Here is an 18,669-nt window from a genome sequence, read left to right as displayed (position 1 = left end):
TCATAAACTGCCCACACAATGGGGTAAATCCATGCAGAGATTATACTCCCATAACAAACCTAAATAATCCCCGCCCTGGGGTGAAACGGGTTTTTGGATTTTACTTTCATTGTTACTATTATTCCTGCAGTTGATACTTTTGTTTACACTGTGTTCCAAATTATTATGCAAATTGGATTTAAGTGTCATAAAGATTTAATTGTTTTGTTTTTCAAATAACCTCATGGATGGTATTGTGTCTCAGGGCTCAATGGATCACTGAAATCAATCTTAAACGCATGTGATAATTAGTTTTCCAGGTGATTCTAATTAAAGGAAAACTACTTATAAATGATGTTCCACATTATTAAGCAGGTCACAGGTTTCAAGTAACATGGGAAAGAAAAAGGATCTCTCTGCTGCTGAAAAGCATCAAATAGTGCAATGCCTTGGTGAAGGGATGAAAACATTAGAAATTTTCCAAAAACATAAGCGTGATCATCGTACTGTTAAGAGATTTGTGGCTGAATCTGAGCACAGACGTGTTTGTGCTGATAAAGGCATAATGAGGAAGATTTCTGCCAGGCAAGTTCATTGGATTAAGAGAGCAGCTGATAAAATACCATTACAAAGCAGCAAACAGATATTTGAAGCTGCTGGTGCCTCTGGAGTCCCTCGAACCTCAAGGTGTAGGCTCCTTCATAGGCTTGCTGTGGTGCATAAACCTACTATTCGGCCATCCTAAACAGTGTTCACAAGCAGAAATGGTTGCTGTGGGCCCAGACATACATGAAGACTAATTTCCAAACAGTCTTGTTTACTGATGAGTGTTGAGCAACCCTGGATGGTCCAGATGGATGGAGTAGTGGATGGTTGGTGGATGGCCACCATGTCCCAACAAGGCTGCAACGTCAGCAAGGAGGTGGAGGAGTCATGTTTTGGGCCAGAATCATGGGAAACAGCTGGTAGGGTCCTTTAACCCCTTCACCCCCGGAGCTTTTTTCGTTTTCGTTTTTCGCTCCCCTCCTTCCCAGAGCCATAACTTTTTTATTTTTCCGCCAATTTGGCCATGTGAGGGCTTATTTTTTGCAGGACGAGTTGTACTTTTGAACGACATCATTGGTTTTACCATGTCGTGTACTAGAAAACGGGAAAAAAATTCCAAGCGCGGTGAAATTGCAAAAAAAGTGCAATCCCACACTTGTTTTTTGCTTGTCTATTTTCCTAGGTTCACTAAATGCTAAAACTGACCTGCTATTATGATTCCCCAGGTCACTACGAGTTCATAGACACCTAACATGACTAGTTTATTTTTTACCTAAGTGGTGAAAAAAAATTCCAAACTTTGCTAAAAAAAAAAAAAAAAAATTGCGCCATTTTCCGATACTCGTAGCGCCTCCATTTTTCATGATCTGGGGTCGGTTGAGGGCTTATTTTTTGCGTGCCGAGACGGCGTTTTTAATGATACCATTTCGGTGCAGATACGTTCTTTTGATCGCCCGTTATTGCATTTTAATGTAAATCGCGGCGACCAAAAAAACGTAATTCTGGCGTTTCGATTTTTTTTCTCGTTACGCCGTTTAGCGATCAGGTTAATGCTTATTTTTATTGATAGATCGGGCGATTCTGAACACGGCGATACCAAATATGTGTAGATTTGATTTTTTTTTATTGATTTATTTTGATTGGGGCGAAAGGGGGGTGATTTAAACTTTTATGTTTTTTTAATTTTTTTCACATTTTTAAAAACTTTTTTTTTTTACTTTTGCCATGCTTCAAAAGCCTCCATGGGAGGCTAGAAGCTGGCACAGCCCGATCGGCTCTGCTACATAACAGCGATCATCAGATCGCTGTTATGTAGCTAAAATGCAGGTGTGCTGTGAGCGCCGACCACAGGGGGGCGCTCACAGCACGCCGGCATCAGTAACCATAGAGGTCTCAAGGGCCTCTATGGTTACCTTCCTGATGCATTGCCGACCCCCGATCATGTGACGGGGGTCGGTGATGACGTCATATCCGGCCGCCCGGCCGGATGCGGTAGTTAAATGCCGCTGTCTGCGTTTGACAGCGGCATTTAACTAGTTAAAAGGTGCGGGCAGATCGCGATTCTGCCCGCGCCTATTGCGGGCACATGTCAGCTGTTCAAAACAGCTGACATGTCCCGGCTTTGATGCGGGCTCACCGCGGAGCCCTGCATCAAAGCGGGGGAGCCGACATCGGACGGTATAGTACGTCCGATGTTGGTAAGGGGTTAAGGTTCCTGAAGGTGTGAAAGTGACCTCTGCAAAGTATATAGAGTTTCTGACTGACAACTTTCCTCCATGGTATAAAAAGCAGAAACGTGCCTTCAGGAGCAAAATCATCTTCATGCTGACAATGCCCCATCTCATGCTGCAAAGAATACCTCTGCGTCATTGGCTGCTATGGGCATAAAAGGAGATAAACTCATGGCGTGGCCACCATCTTCCCCTGACCTCAACCCTATAGAGAACCTTTGGAGGATCATCAAGCAAAAGACCTATGAGGGTGGGAGGCCGTTCACATCCAAACAGCAGCTCTGGGAGGCTATTCTGACTTCATGTAAAGAAATACAAGCAGAAACTCAATGGATACAAGAACTGTGAAGGTGATATCAAAGAAGGGTCCTATGTTACATGTAACTTGGCCCGTTAGGATGTTTTGGCGTTAAATAGCTTTTTTGTTCAGTGAATGTGACCTCCTAATGCTGCAAATTCCACAAATGAGCATTTTCAGTTCTTTCAAACATATCAAATGTTTAGAAATTCTACTGTGCCTAATAATTTGGAACAGTGCATTGTGAGTTTTTATTCATTTTGGAGATTATACTGTTATCATTGGGAGGTTTCTTCAATAAAATTTGATGTATAATCTAACGGGTGATTACTTTTATTAGACTGACTGTCATTTGCACCGACCATTTAGGAAAATCTGAGAAAAATGTAATTTGCACAATAATTTGGAACATAGTGTAGTGCAGACATTTCAGCCATCATTGATTACAGCAGTTTTTCTCAATCTTTTTGGCCTTGTGGCCGCAGTGCACTGATAAAAAAGAAATGAATAAAAAAAATACTTTGGGGCAAACAGCTTATTTTTTACATTTTTTTTTAACGCACTTACAATTCTTCAAAGGAAAACAGTGGCGGCATGATTGTTTCCAGAAGATTCTGTTTGAATTCTGAGCAAGAAATTAACATATTGTGCCCCCAAATATAGTGTACTCCTGAATATACTGTGTCCCCTTGATATACTGTACATACCTTCTGCCCCTGACATTTACTGTAGTTCTTGACCAGGTTTGCACACACTGCAGCAGGGATATTGGCCCCCTCCTCCATACAGATCTTCTGCAGATCTTTCAGGTTTTGGAGCTGCCGTTGGGCAACATTGAGTTTCACCTCCCTCCAAAGATTTTCTATTGGGTTCAGGTCTGGAGACTGACAAGGCCACTCCAGGACCTTTTAATGCTTCTTACGGAGCCGCTCCTTTGTTTCCCTGGCTGTGTGTTTCAGGTTATTGTCATGCTGGAAGACCCAGCCATGACCCATCTTCAATGTTCTGACTGAAGGAAGGAGGTTGTTGGCTAAAATCTCGTGACATATGACCACTGCAATCCTTCCTTCAATACGGTGCAGTTGTCCTGTCCCCTTTGCAGAAAAGCACCCCTAAAGTATGATGATTCCCCCACCATGCTTCACGGTTGGCATGGTGTTCTTTGGATTGTACTCATCCTACTTCTTCCTCCAAACACTGCGAGTGGAGTGGATACCAAAAAGTTCTATTTTGCTCTCCTCTGACCACATGACCTTCTCCCATGTCTCTGGAACATCCAGATGGTCATTGGCAAACTTCAAACGTTCCTGGACATGTGCTGCTGTGAACAGGGGGACCTTACAGGATTTTAATCCATGACGGCGTAGTGTGTTACCAATGGTAATGTTTGAGACTGTGGTCCTAGGTCTCTTCAGGTCATTGGCCAGGTTCTCCCATGTAGTTCTGGGCTGATTCCTGACCTCTCTCACAATCATCCTTACCCCACGAGGCCAGATCTTGCAAGGAGCTCCAGACCAAGGAAGATTAACAGTCATCTTCTTCCATTTTCTAATAATTGCGCCAACAGTTGTTGCCTTCTCACCAAGCTGCTTGCCTATTGTCTATTAGCCCAACCCAGCCTTGTGCAGGTCTACAATTGTGTCCCTAATGTCCTTAGACAGCTCTTTGATCTTGGCCATGGTGGAGAGGTTGGAGTCGGAGTGTGTGGACCAGTGTCTTTTATACAGGTAACAAGATCAAACAGGTGCAATTAATCCAGGTAATGAGCGCAGAGTAGGAGGCTTCTTACAGAAACACTAACAGGTCTGTGAGACACAGAATTTTTGCTTGTTGGTCGGTGATCAAATACTTATTTCATGCAATAAAATGCAAATTAATTATGTAAAATTCCTACAATGAGATTTTCTGGTTTTCATTTTTAGATTCTGTCTCTCACAGGTGAAAAATGAAACACTGCCGGGGGAAATAAAGTTAAATTTCTCCCTGCAGCGTCGGTTATGTGCAGGCACCAGGCAGTATTATAACACTATTAACCTGCAGATTAACCCCTTATCTGCAGGTTAATAGTGTTTTTGTTGGTGATAGGTTCCCTTTAAATAAAAAGGTATGGGGTCTTGTAAATAAAAAACAAACAAAAAAAAGTGCCCTTAAAGGGAATATATCAGCAGGTTGTTGCAATGTAATCTGAGAGCAGCCTGACGTAGGGACAGACGCGCTGATTCCAGGTATGTGTCATCAGGTGCAGTTTTGACACAATCCCCTTTTTCTGCAGTAGATGTAGCAGTGCTCTGATTGCTGAGCTCTGTATAATCCCGCCCACATCACTGATTGACTCCTTCCTGTGTACACATGAATTGTCAGAAAGCTGCCAATCAGTGTTGGGGGCGGGGTTACACTGATTAGCTGGACTATCCTGCTTGTGAGATGTAGTCCTGCAGTGATAATCTCCTGCTGATAAAACAATGATTGCATAGAAACGACAACACACAGCACAGTAAGTGACACGCTCCTGGAATCAGGCTCTCCTGCTCTCCATCATGCTGCTGTCAGATTAAATAACAAAAATCTGATGACAGATTCCCTTTAATTTAAAAAAAGAACAAAAAAAATCCCCCTCACCTTGTATGAGCCGCTCCCGCGCAGCCCTCTTCTCATCCAACGCGCTGAATGGAGATGGCAGTATAATGACATCATTGCGCCTCATCAGTACCCAATACCTCTATATAATGCCCACATAAAATTGTCAATCAGTACCCAAATACCTCCGTACAATACCCATAATACCGCCATTTAGTACCCAAAAACCTCTGTACAATACCCATAATACCGCCATTTAGTATCCAAATACCTCCGTACAATACCCATATAATACTGCCAATCAGTACCCAAATACCTCTGTGCAATACCCATAATACCGCCATTTAGTACCAAAATACCTCTGTACAATACTCATAATACCGCCATTTAGTACCAAAATACCTCTGTACAATACTCATAATACCGCCATTTAGTACCCAAATACCTCTATACAATACCCATATAATACTACCAATCAGTACCCAAATACCTCTATACAATACCCATATAATACTGCCAATCAGCCCCCAAATACCTCTGTACAATACCCATAATACCACCATTTAGTACCCAAAAACCTCTGTACAATACCCATAATACCGCCATTTAGTATCCAAATACCTCCGTACAATACCCATATAATACTGCCAATCAGTACCCAAATACCTCTGTGCAATACCCATAATACCGCCATTTAGTACCAAAATACCTCTGTACAATACTCATAATACCGCCATTTAGTACCCAAATACCTCCGTACAATACTCATAATACCATAATTTAGTACCCAAACACCTCCGTACAATACCCATATAATACTGCCAATCAGCCCCCAAACACCTCCATACAATGCCCATACAATACCGCCAGCCGTGCTTTAATAATACCGTCACACAATGTCTCCAAGAGGAAATGCGATGCTGAAGCCCAAACCTAACGATGCCGGTTATTATTGTGCACCACTAGTCCGCATTATTTTATTATCTTTGTGCCGCCAGGTTTTGTCTTCCTGATGGATTACTTTTATTTATTATTAACAGACACAAGAAACAAAATTCGGATTCAACACTGGTGAACTTTATTTACAAAGAATCCACAGTGACAAAATAAGACAATATAGTACGGCAGTCATCGACTCAAACAATACACCGAGGGGACCTCAGCCGGCCCCCGACAGCGCCAGAGTGGTTACAGCCCCCTGTCTGGGCGCGGACCGCCGACATTATAGATTTATATATATAAAAATAAGCCATCAAAATGGACAATCAGACGCTTAAAATATTATTTACAGAAAAGGCAACATACTGTCCGCTCCTATGTACATTACACAAGGGTAGTCCGTGGTTTTACTCCACCCCCAAAAAATTATGTTCTGTCCCCCCGTAAGTGCTGAAGGGGCTTATTACAGTGCAAGATACCGGCAGAGTCTACTGGGAACATCAGAGCAGGAGAGCGACGCTTAGTGGATCGGCCACAGGACACCGGATTACATTTATGGTAAAATGGCTGCGACCGTGACCGGCTTTTATTGAAAATAAAATATATATTACATTTACACAAAAAAATAAAAATCACATTTATTATTATATTTTCTCGGATTGTTTTTCATAAAAAAGTGATTGAGCACAGTATTTGGATTCCTCCTTCATCAACCCATGGTGCAGGGAGTAAATGACTGGCCCATGCTGCAGGGAGTAAATGACCGGCCCACGCTGCAGGGAGTAAGTGACCGGCCCACGCTGCAGGGAGTAAGTGACTGGCCCACGCTGCAGGGAGTAAATGACTGGCCCACACTGCAGGGAGTAAATGACCGGCCCACGCTGCAGGGAGTAAGTGACTGGCCCACGCTGCAGGGAGTAAATGACTGGCCCACGCTGCAGGGAGTAAATGACCGGCCCACGCTGCAGGGAGTAAGTGACCGGCCCACGCTGCAGGGAGTAAGTGACCGGCCCACGCTGCAGGGAGTAAATGACCAGCCCATGCTGCAGCGAGTAAATGACCGGCTTATGCTGCAGGGAGTAAATGACCAGTTTATGCTGCAGGGAGTAAATGACCAGCTTATGCTGCAGGGAGTAAATGACTGGCCCATGCTGCAGGGAGTAAATGACTGGCCCATGCTGCAGGGAGTAAATGACCGGCCCATGCTGCAGGGAGTAAATGATCAGTTTACGCTGCAGGGAGTAAATGACTGGCCCACGCTGCAGGGAGTAAATGACCGGCCCACGCTGCAGGGAGTAAATGACCGGCTCGCGCTGCAGGGAGTAAATGACCAACCCGCGCTGCAGGGAGTAAATGACCAGCCCATGCTGCAGGGAGTAAATGACCAGCCTATGCTGCAGGGACTAAATGACTGGCCCATGCTGCAGGGAGTAAATGACCGGCCCACGCTGCAGGGAGTAAGTGACTGTCCCATGCTGCAGGGAGTAAATGACCAGTTTATGCTGCAGGGAGTAAATGACCAGCTTATGCTGCAGGGAGTAAATGACCAGTTTATGCTGCAGGGAGTAAATGACCAGTTTATGCTGCAGGGAGTAAATGACTGTCCCATGCTGCAGGGAGTAAATTACCGACATGCTGCAGGGAGTAAATGGCAACAACTTAGCTGGTAGAAATAACTGTCTTTTTTTTAATCAATGTCCATATTTTCTTATCACTTTCATATACTAGATGAATCTATACAGTAAATGTACCTTTATTGGAATAGCCCCACACACCTTATTTAAAGGGATGGACCTCTTCACATATAACTTTACTTAACTCTTCAAGTACCGTTTTTATACTTAATATCCTTTCTAAATTCTCCCATAAGCCTTAACGCTGACCCTTCATCTGTCACCCAGAATCCTCTGTAACTTATTTGGACCTCTGTCTCCCTCTTGTGGTCAAAACAGGAAGTTTCCATCTGTAAATCGACCATTGATATTGTACCCATAGTCTGCAAGCGTCAGAGCAAGGACTATTTATAAGGCTACTTTGATTGGCTCTAGTTAGAATAACCCACCACCGCAAATGCTGACAATTTAAGATGTGGTCCTCATTGTTGGTGAAGAGGAGGCAGCACCAGTTCATTGGATACAATGCTTATATCAAGATATATGGTGACCTCTCAAACCAGAACATAGGGCCAATTTCTTTAATTCTCATGATTGGGGATAAGGGGGTCTCCACGACTGAAGCCCACAGAATCCATTCAGAGCCCTGGAGTTTAATTTTTTTTTATTTTTTTTTAAGAACAATGGGACCAAAGATACATCTTAAAAGACCTCAAAGGACCAAAGACTGCTCCCTACTCTGCAGAAACAAGTCAATTAATTTCTGATGTTAATTTTACATAAAGGGCTCATTATGCTTAAAGGGATTTTACATCTCAAACTAATGTATTTACAGATGCTTTTGTGCCAATTAAATCCACGCCTTAATTGTGAAATCTATTTAATCTGTTTTGTAGTTTTATACAAATTCAGAATTTAAATTGAATGCAAATGAACTGCAAGTGCTTCAGGGTGGGACGTTGCACTTGCAGCTTTCCTTCCTTTTTCCCCACCCATTGGCTGTCTCCTTTGGATTGACAAGTCAGGGGAGGCAGGGGAATGACTGACAGGTCACTCTGGTTTCAGAGACATAAAGCAGATAAGGACAAGAACTGCAAGTGCTTCAGGGTGGGACGTTGCACTTGCACTTTCCTTCCTTATTCCCCATGCACTGGCTGCCTCCTGTCTGACTCACAGGTCAGGGGAGAAAGATCAATCACGGACAGGTCACTCTTGTTTCAGAGACATAAAGCAGGCAAGGACTAGAACTGCAAGTGCTTCAGGGTGGGACGTTGCACTTGCACTTTCCTTCCTTATTCCCCACGCAATGGCTGCCTCCTGTCTTTGACTCACAGGTCAGGGGAGAAAGATCAATCACTGACAGGTCACTCTTGTTTCAGAGACATAAAGCAGGCAAGGACTAGAACTGCAAGTGCTTCAGGGTGGGACGTTGCACTTGCACTTTCCTTCCTTATTCCCCACGCACTGGCTGCCTCCTGTCTTTGACTCACAGGTCAGGGGAGAAAGATCAATCACTGACAGGTCACTCTTGTTTCAGAGACATAAAGCAGGCAAGGACAGGAACTACAAGTGCTTCAGGGTGGGATGTTGCACTTGCACTTTCCTTCCTTATTCCCCACGCACTGGCTGCTTCCTGTGTTTGACTCACAGGTCAGGGGAGAAAGATCAATCACTGACAGGTCACTCTTGTTTCAGAGACATTAAGCAGGCAAGGACAAGAACTGTAAGTGCTTCAGGGTGGGACATTGCACTTGCAGCTTTCCTTCCTTATTCCCCACCCATTGGCTGTCTCCTTTGGATTGACAAGTCAGGGGAGGCAGGGGAATGACTGACAGGTCACTCTGGTTTCAGAGACAAAGCAGGTAAGGACAAGAAATGCAAGTGCTTCTGGGTGGGACGTTGCACTTGCACTTTCCTTCCTTATTCCCCACCCACCAGCTGTCTCCTATCTTTGACTTACAGGTCAGGGGAGGCAGGGGAATGACTGACAGGTCACTCTGGTTTCAGAGACATGAGGCAGGCGGGGAGGAGAGCTGCAAGTGTGATGTCCCACCCTGAAGCACTTGCAGCTCATTTGCATACAATTTCAACATTGGATTTCTCAGGAACTACAAAAACAGATTTTTACAATCACAATCTTCACTTGCGTTTGATAAATGGGAACATTCAAATGTACTGTATACCCTGAAGCTAAAAACCCCTGTGAATGGAAACCAGTAATGTTACCGTTCAGTGGCAGCAAGCAGAGCTCCTGAAAGAATAGAAAGCACAAAAGTCACACTCAGGTCTGGTTTCCTTGATCTTTCTATCTAATCCCCATAAATACAAGGTCGTATATAATTTAAAGGGGCAGTCTCAGATTCATTATCAGCGGTGGTCCTGCACAAATGAGGCAGACCACCCCTGTGTGACCACTTCTCCTGGGAGCCGACATGCGCGGCTTCATGGCACACTGCGCAGAGTTATGGAGGTTTTCTCCCATGTAATGCATTGATATGAGGCGGGGTTCTATATAACAAAGGGTCCATTGTCTTCTTATGATACAATGTAACGTGACAGCGATTATGTACAGTGAGGCGCCATAAAGCGGCACTAGGTGCATATATACAGCACTGCAATGGCGGCCACAGGATCAGGTGTGATGTAGCAGAATGTAGCGGAATATTTCTATTCCACGGATCAGGAGTTAGATCTGCTCCAGTCACACCCAAAGCTGCACTCACAAGTCAATCATTCTAATGGTGTTCTTGTTAGAGCGTGGAGCATTATTAGCGGTAAGGAGATAAACTGCAGCGGAATACGCCGCACTGCATTATGGGAGAAAAGCTGTGGTGCAGAGCCTGCTGACTACACATCTCACAGCGCAAATCTGCAGAGCATGCTCCGCGCACAACGTCCCGGCAGATGTGAGGGTCTGCAGAGACCGAGAGCCAACAGGAAAGCAGCGGAATGTGACTGCAGCAGTGATACATTGCAAAGACACACGAGATTCTAAGATTTTATGTAGAGGGATGTATGGAGCACGGGCCCCTGAAGATGTCCCTGCGTCCGCCGGCCCCTAAAGATGTCCCTGCGTCCGCCGGCCCCTAAAGATGTCCCTGCGTCCGCCGGCCCCTAAAGATGTCCCTGCGTCCGCCGGCCCCTAAAGATGTCCCTGCGTCCGCCAGACCCTAAAGATGTCCCTGCGTCCGCCGGCCCCTAAAGATGTCCCTGCGTCCGCCGGCCCCTAAAGATGTCCCTGCGTCCGCCAGCCCCTAAAGATGTCCCTGCGTCCGCCGGCCCCTAAAGATGTCCCTGCGTCCGCCGGCCCCTAAAGATGTCCCTGCGTCCGCCGGCCCCTAAAGATGTCCCTGCGTCCGCCGGCCCCTAAAGATGTCCCTGCGTCCGCCGGCCCCTAAAGATGTCCCTGCGTCCGCCAGACCCTAAAGATGTCCCTGCGTCCGCCGGCCCCTAAAGATGTCCCTGCGTCCGCCGGCCCCTAAAGATGTCCCTGCGTCCGCCAGCCCCTAAATATGTCCCTGTGGCCCCCAGACCCTGAATATGTCCCTGCGCTCGCCGGCCCCTAAAGATGTCCCTGCGTCCGCCAGCCCCTAAATATGTCCCTGTGGCCCCCAGACCCTGAATATGTCCCTGCGCTCGCCGGCCACTAAAGATGTCCCTGCACTCATTGGCCCCTAAAGATGTCCCTGCGCCCGCCGGCCCCTAAATATGTCCTTGCGCCCGCCGGACCCTAAAGATGTCCCTGCACTCATTGGCCCCTAAAGATGTCCCTGCACTCATTGGCCAGTGAAGGTGTCCCTTTGCCCGACAGGCTCTGAAGATGTCCCTGTGCCGGCCAGACCCTGGCAGTCCCCTGAATGGAGAAAGGATTTATATCTTTGGACTTTTATATTCTGGACTAAGAGAGGGCTCAGTGAGGAGCCGGCCATTGCCGCCCCTTAGCATTTATTCTACTATTTCCTATAGACCCTGATTTAATTAAAAAGCATTAAAAAAAAATTGCGCATCTGGAGTTCCTTGAGTGTGCGCCAAAAACACAACGGGGGAGGAGCAGCAGCGCCGTCTAGTGTTCACTTCAGATACTGCAATTTAAAGGACTAGCTAATAACGTAAAAGACAAAAAAATTAAAGGGGATGTCCACTGTAAATTAAAACCGCCCATATCTGTAAAAAAAAGTAATGACATGTTGGGAAATGGTCTCTGCGTGATCCTATGAGACCTTAACGACCCGTAGGGCAGAAGTAAAATGCCAAATATACGACAGCTCATTGTGTAACCGCTGGTCCGATCCCTTCACTGCCGCCCTCCATGCTGAGCCCGCGTCACTACACCCTGCATCCGCCGAGGCCGTGATCTCATCACCGTCCATCCTATACACCCTGTATCCGCCGAGGCCGTGACCTCATCACCGTCCATCCTATACACCCTGTATCCGCCGAGGCCGTGACCTCATCACCGTCCATCGTACATTCTGTGACATCTCTATATGAACGATCCAAGTTCTACTTACACAAGGCACAATGTTTAGAGTCGTCCGACCAATCACGTACAGTATACGGAAAAGACGCCGCAGCCATCCTGAAATCAGTCTAATCTTTTTCTCCTCATATCCTTCTTGTAGTAAATACTTCATTATTTCACAATTCGGGAGCGTTCTTCCCACTATTCCTCCTGGCAATGTGTTCATTCATTCCTCTTGTTGGAAGGGGGCGTGTCTGATACTGTCAGCACTGATTGGACAGGGATAGATTGTGTCAGGACACGCCCACTACTGGTAACATCAATTGTCAATTCATTAACTTCCAGGAGGAATAGCAGAGGAACGGCGAAACTCAGAGCCACGAAAAAGCGGCTCCAGAATTGTTAGCTCATGGAGAATACGTGTATTTACTAAAAAAGACATATTGGAGCCGAGACAGTTCCTCCTTAAAGCCTCCATAGAAGATGGAATTGAGTTGAAGCAACGGGGGAGATCCTCAGTTGCACACGTACTACAAGTCTCAGCCACTGGTTGCTCCTATTGCAATGAATTTGGTCTGTCAGCTCTGAGTCGTAACCTTAATGCCCCCTCCCCCTTGTCTCGATCAGCACTGGACGTAGAGAATACGTGACCCAGTTACAGCACTAAAAAAAAAATAGTAAAACTTTCAGAACATAAGTTTTTTTTTCACTTGACAATAAATAAGAACAATAAAAAAACAAACAAAAAAAAAACAAAACAACATGTTGCCTGCTGGGCCGACGACACGTGTACACAGTTCATTAATAGCCACAGATTCGGAGTGAACAGTCGGACCCTCCGGACCCTCAGTCTGGTCGCGTCCCGTTTTGTTGTCCGTAAGAAACGCGGACAGAAACCAGAACCCGGAGGGCTGACGGACAGCAGCGAGACGCGTCCCTGGGGTCACTGCTCACCCACCAGTGGTTAATACCTTTTACCGAAGGTGCCGAGAGCCAGTGTTGGGCCACCGACCACATCCAACGTTCTCACCATCCTAAGGATTCAGCTGTAGGCACATGAGTACCGGAATTTATCACCGTGAAGACTTTGGCAATCCCACCCCACTGCACCACCCTAAAACTCTCATGCTTAGTTCATTGGCTCTTTGGACTGAAGGCCCCTGAGGACCCTTTAGACCCCTCCAGAGAAGCTCCTGGAACCAGCGTCATGGAGATGTTTGATGGACGATGGAGGTGTAGGCATGGAATACGTCAAAAGACAAAAAGCCAAAGACGAAGGTACGGGCAGAAGAGGGTCTAGCTTGGAGTACTGTGCCGTGGGGTCTTCACACCCGCCATAGCAGCAAGTGGTTGGTGCTGTCGTCTCTGCCCACAGTCTCGCTGCTGCTGGTGAGCCTGAAGTCCTCGTAGCCGTCTCCTCCGCTGATCACAAGCAGCTTGGATTTGGGTCGGTGTCGGGTGGAATCTCTCTTTTCTGTGTCGCACGTTTGTTCGTTTCCTGAAAGAGAAAAGTTAAAATTAAAGAGTGAAAATCTGGCACTTGGGATAACTGGGAGATGTGACCACCATGGACCAAAGACCATCAGGGTGACAACTACCATGGTGACACGTTTGCAGAGTGGTTCCTAGGGTTGTCGCACTGCCACGCTGTGGGACAGGGAGCAGCAAGCACTCACCTTGATCTACAGGCAGAGGAAAGTGCACATCAAACCCATCTGGCAGCTCCACCGAGGTGAGGAACCGGACATGACCCGTGTGTCCCTGCGAGAGTCCCACCGGGCTGATCGGGCCCTTCGAAGAGCTAGTGGTGGAGGTGATGGTGAGGGTGAGGACCACTCCGGCACTCGTCCCTATCCACAGGAGATCCTTGCAGGCCAGAAGAGCGGTGATCCTCAGACACGCAGACTTGTGCTGGCGGATGATGGCATCGGAGCCTTGAGGGGGGAGAAGAATAGGAGATGACCACGTAGGTTACATGGACCCTCCGAGGACACCATGGTGGGCGACATATGGTCCTGACCGCTGTTACCTGCTAGCATCTTGTGCACGGGTGGAGCGATGTCCACCTCCGACAACTGCTCAAAGGTGGTGGCGTGATAAAGGCGAACCTGAGCGCTGCCCTGCAGAGCGATCCACATCCCAACGTTACTGGTGACCATACACGTGACGCAGCGGTTCTGATCCTGTCCAATGTGGAAGGTGTGCTGAAAGCGGAGAAGGACAGAAGGATCAGGGCAGAAGTCCGCTGACGTCCACATAACCGCCACATCAGAGCCCGATATGAGGCCGCTGAGCGTTGGTGCGCGTTCATCCATCGTCCCGCAGGTCTGACCGAGGCGCACAGATCTGAGGTCGGCCACCCGCCACCATTTACCTCCTGCAGTAGGGACGACGTGTTCAGGATGATGACCCTGTTCTGACAGCCGCACCAAAGCTTCCCAGAGATGGACACCATCTTAGTGATCGGGCTCCCGGGAGAACCCAGGGGCAGAGTCTTGGAATTCTGAGAGTCCCAAAAACTCCCTAGAAAGAGAAGACATAAAACGCAGCTCAATCAATTCCAGTTGTCACTAGTCACCCATCCTCAAAGGCTCAGCATCATTTGCTCCATGTGTGTGACAGCAGGGGGCGCCATAACAAGTGTATGACACCAGGGGGCGCCATAACAAAGTGTGTGACAGCAGGGGGCGCCATACCAAGTGTGTGACAGCAGGGGGCGCCATACCAAGTGCGTGACAGCAGGGGGCGCCATACCAAGTGTGTGACAGCAGGGGGCGCCATACCAAGTGTGTGACAGCAGGGGGCGCCATTATAGATGTGTGACAGCAGGGGGAGCCATTACAGGTGTGTGACAGCAGGGGGCGCCATTATAGATGTGTGACAGCAGGGGGCGCCATTATAGGTGTGTGACAGCAGGGGGCGCCATTACAGGTGTGTGACAGCAGGGGGCGCCATTATAGGTGTGTGACAGCAGGGGGAGCCATTACAGGTGTGTGACAGCAGGGGGCGCCATTATAGGTGTGTGACAGCAGGGGGCGCCATTACAGGTGTGTGACAGCAGGGGGCGCCATTATAGGTGTGTGACAGCAGGGGGAGCCATTACAGGTGTGTGACAGCAGGGGGCGCCATTATAGATGTGTGACAGCAGGGGGCGCCATTATAGGTGTGTGACAGCAGGGGGCGCCATTACAGGTGTGTGACAGCAGGGGGCGCCATTATAGATGTGTGACAGCAGGGGGAGCCATTACAGGTGTGTGACAGCAGGGGGCGCCATTACAGGTGTGTGACAGCAGGGGGCGCCATTACAGGTGTGTGACAGCAGGGGGCGCCATTACAGGTGTGTGACAGCAGGGTGAGCCATTACAGGTGTGTGACAGCAGGGGGCGCCATTACAGGTGTGTGACAGCAGGGGGTGCTATACCAAGTGCGTGACAGCAGGGGGCGCCATTATAGATGTGTGACAGCAGGGGGAGCCATTACAGGTGTGTGACAGCAGGGGGAGCCATTACAGGTGTGTGACAGCAGGGGGCGCCATTACAGGTGTGTGACAGCAGGGGGCGCCATTATAGGTGTGTGACAGCAGGGGGCGCCATTACAAGCCTTCCCGGGGAGCGCTCCCAGCCCGCGGCCTCATTACCTGCTTCTCTCTGATAGACGATCACGTCTCCATTCGCTACGGACACAAACACCTGATTATCCAGATATCTGCGGAGGAGACAGCGTTTATCACACACGGCTCACACCGTCACTTCGGGGCGAATCCTTCCACTGGGATCCAGGCCCTGGGTCTAAGGGGCCCATGTACCCGGTACTGTATGGGGGGCTATTCCAGGTTCCTCACCCCCGGCCAGCACGGAGGGTCTCCTGCCCATCGTACCTGTATACGCCCCGGGCGCTTACAGACGTCACAACGCCTCTGTCGTAGCAGACGGGTGGCCCTTAAGCGTCTGGGGTCTCGGGGCCCAAGTATATATGACCCCTACAAAGGCTGTGTATGTATACTACTACTACCGACCAGGACGACCCTCATTATTCTCAATACTCCTACATTAAAAGGTTACGGACTCCTTGGGGTCATTTTTTTTTTTGTGTGAAATCCATAATTTAGGGGTGAAGAATATTTTTTCCCACTTTGATATTATACAAAATGTTTCACTATTTGTCTGTTCCAAGGAATGTCTGCAGAAGGAGTTGACTAAGAGTCCATCAGCGAGCTCCTCCTGATTGTTTGTAAGGGTCTTCTGACCCTTTTTTTTCTTAGTTCCTCAAAGCTCATTCATAATCGATAAAAAAAAAAAAAAAAAAAAGTTCCAAGCTTCCCGTCAGAACGAGCTCGCTGATGGATTCTTAGTCAACTCCTTCTGCATAAATTAAAAAAATGGTGCAACATTTTTAATAAAACTCCACTGACCTTTTTTTTTTTTTTTTAAACTACAGGACTTTAAGACCCCCCCCCCCCCAACCTAAAATAGGTCAACAATGGGGGCTGGCGACCATGCTGAGATTTGTGGTACTCACAGGATACACATGACGGCCGCCACGTGCTGCATCTTCATGCTGTTCTTCCGGTTTCGGATGTTGTCAGACGACTGATAGACGTGGATGCTGGACAGAGAAGACGAGGCACACTGGTCAGTACAGGGGTGTAACCCGCGGGCGTCACCCTGGTCAGTACAGGGGTTAACTTCCCTCTAATTTAGGACCCCCCATATTAGAATTGGGGGCACATACCAGCCGTCCTCCGTTCCCAGCCACATGGAGCTCTGGTAAGCCTCGGGGTCGATGCTCAGGAGGTCTTCTAAGCTGCCCCGGGTGAAGGACCCCCGGCTGGACCTCCGCACTGCGGACCCCTCGGTGGGACTCTCGCTGTCCCGGTTCTGGTTGAAGTTGCTGGGGATGGGCAGGAATCCGGCCTCCTGTTCCTCTTCCGAGCTGGTGGTCTCCGCCGTCGTGTCCTTGGCACTCGTCATCTCTTCATCTAATAAAATCAACAAAAATAAATAAAAAATCTCCTCCTCATCCACCATTATATAATTGGCCACTAGGTGGCAGTAATGGTTTTAGGCGCTTTAGTTGGGGACTATAAAATCATGAAAAAGCTGAAAAAAAAAGGCAAATTTAAGACTAAATGGATGAAAAATGAGTACTAAGATACACAAGGGCCCCATGGAGCCCCGGCAGACTGGACGGTGATGTGGACCAGGCCAGGGCATTAGGACCTCCATACTCACTTCCAAAGCTGGAGGAGATGGTGGAGCGGCTGGCCTGACTCTGGAGAGTCCCGGAGGGGCTGGGAGAGGATTCATCGTCAGTGTCGTCACTGTCAAAGGGCACCAGTTCCCGGCTGTCGGTGTTTTCAGAGAGCTCCAGGGAGGATCCAGAGATGGAGATGTGGAGGCACTGCTGGGACGGGGGCTCATCCAGATGCTGCGGGTGGTGCTGCTCCGATGGCCGGTTCGCCAGGGCCGGGGGTCGCTCCCTGCTACAAGACATAAAATCCTCAGAATCTCCACCCCCCTCAGAACACTGGTGACATTCCATAGATACAAACAGGTTGTGGTTTTACGGAAACCATCAGCAAGCTGCTGTTGACAGATCCCTCTGTACCAAACGTGCGGCTCAGATTTTATTTCTGACGGTCGCCCCTACCTGTAGTTCCTCTTCAGGCCCGGCACGGAGGCGATGCAGAGGATGCGGGCCGAGCAGACAGCGATACAGGCCTCCACGGTGGGCTCGTTCCTGATGCTCAGCAGGCAAACCTGCCCCACGTATCCGTCGCTGTTACACACCCACACCTCGTGCATGTTGTCAGGACTGCTCTGGCTGGGAGACGCGCAGGAGAACTGGAAGACGACACAAACAACAACAACAACTAAGGAACGTCTTACTTCTAGATATCGGAATTACCCTTTATCTAGATAAATCGTCAGGATTAGGAAACGTTTTCAGCATCACGAACCGTCTGTGATCATTGTGAGCAGTAATGTTGATGGTGACATGTTCGTCATGTAAGTTTCGCCTTAGGTCACTTGGTCAGGGGATAGACTAGAGCGAGCACAAAAGGCAGCACAGCACTCCGACACAGAGAACCCCAGAAATATCTTATGAGGAAGACCTGGAGAAATAAAGCTTTCTAGGCTTGCACAAAGCAGGTGGTACAGTGGGCATAACCATAGTCCTGCAAGGAGCAGAAGGTGACACAGTGGGCATCACCATAGTCCTGCATGTAGCAGGTGGTACAGTGGGCATCACCATAGTCCTGCAAGGAGCAGGTGGTACAGTGGGCATCACCATAGTCCGGCATGTAGCAGGTGGTACAGTGGGCATCACCATCGTCCTGCAAGGAGCAGAAGGTGGTGCAGTGGGCATAACCATAGTTCTGCACATAACAGGAGGTACAGTGGGTATAACCATAGTCCTGCATGGAGCAGGTGGTACAGAGGGCATCATCACAGTCCTGTCTGGAGCAGAAGGTGGAACAGTGGGCTTCACCATAGTCCTCCCTGGTGCAGAAGGCGGTACAGT

At 48.2% G+C, this 18,669-nt stretch overlaps 1 protein-coding gene across 1 annotated transcript in view; it reads right to left on the bottom strand.

Moving 5' to 3' along the window:
• Positions 1-8,848: 8,848 nt before the first annotated feature.
• The window catches only part of ARHGEF17 (Rho guanine nucleotide exchange factor 17), a 190,162-nt gene continuing 180,341 nt past the window's right edge, over positions 8,849-18,669 (bottom strand). The window contains exons 14-22 of the mRNA XM_077298775.1: positions 17,794-17,987; positions 17,376-17,626; positions 16,876-17,122; positions 16,663-16,749; positions 15,782-15,849; positions 14,519-14,667; positions 14,174-14,348; positions 13,821-14,078; positions 8,849-13,642 (exon numbers count right to left, since the gene is read on the bottom strand). Of these exons, the coding sequence (XP_077154890.1) occupies positions 13,470-13,642; positions 13,821-14,078; positions 14,174-14,348; positions 14,519-14,667; positions 15,782-15,849; positions 16,663-16,749; positions 16,876-17,122; positions 17,376-17,626; positions 17,794-17,987 (1,602 nt within the window). The 3' untranslated portion in view covers positions 8,849-13,469. The remainder of the gene's footprint in view (positions 13,643-13,820; positions 14,079-14,173; positions 14,349-14,518; positions 14,668-15,781; positions 15,850-16,662; positions 16,750-16,875; positions 17,123-17,375; positions 17,627-17,793; positions 17,988-18,669) is intronic.

The sequence above is a fragment of the Ranitomeya variabilis genome, chromosome 3 (genome assembly GCF_051348905.1).
Source record: "Ranitomeya variabilis isolate aRanVar5 chromosome 3, aRanVar5.hap1, whole genome shotgun sequence".
NCBI classification, from domain to species: Eukaryota; Metazoa; Chordata; class Amphibia; order Anura; family Dendrobatidae; genus Ranitomeya; species Ranitomeya variabilis.
The sequence above is the reverse complement of the archived record's forward strand: the minus strand, read 5'-3'. Positions and strand labels throughout refer to the sequence as shown.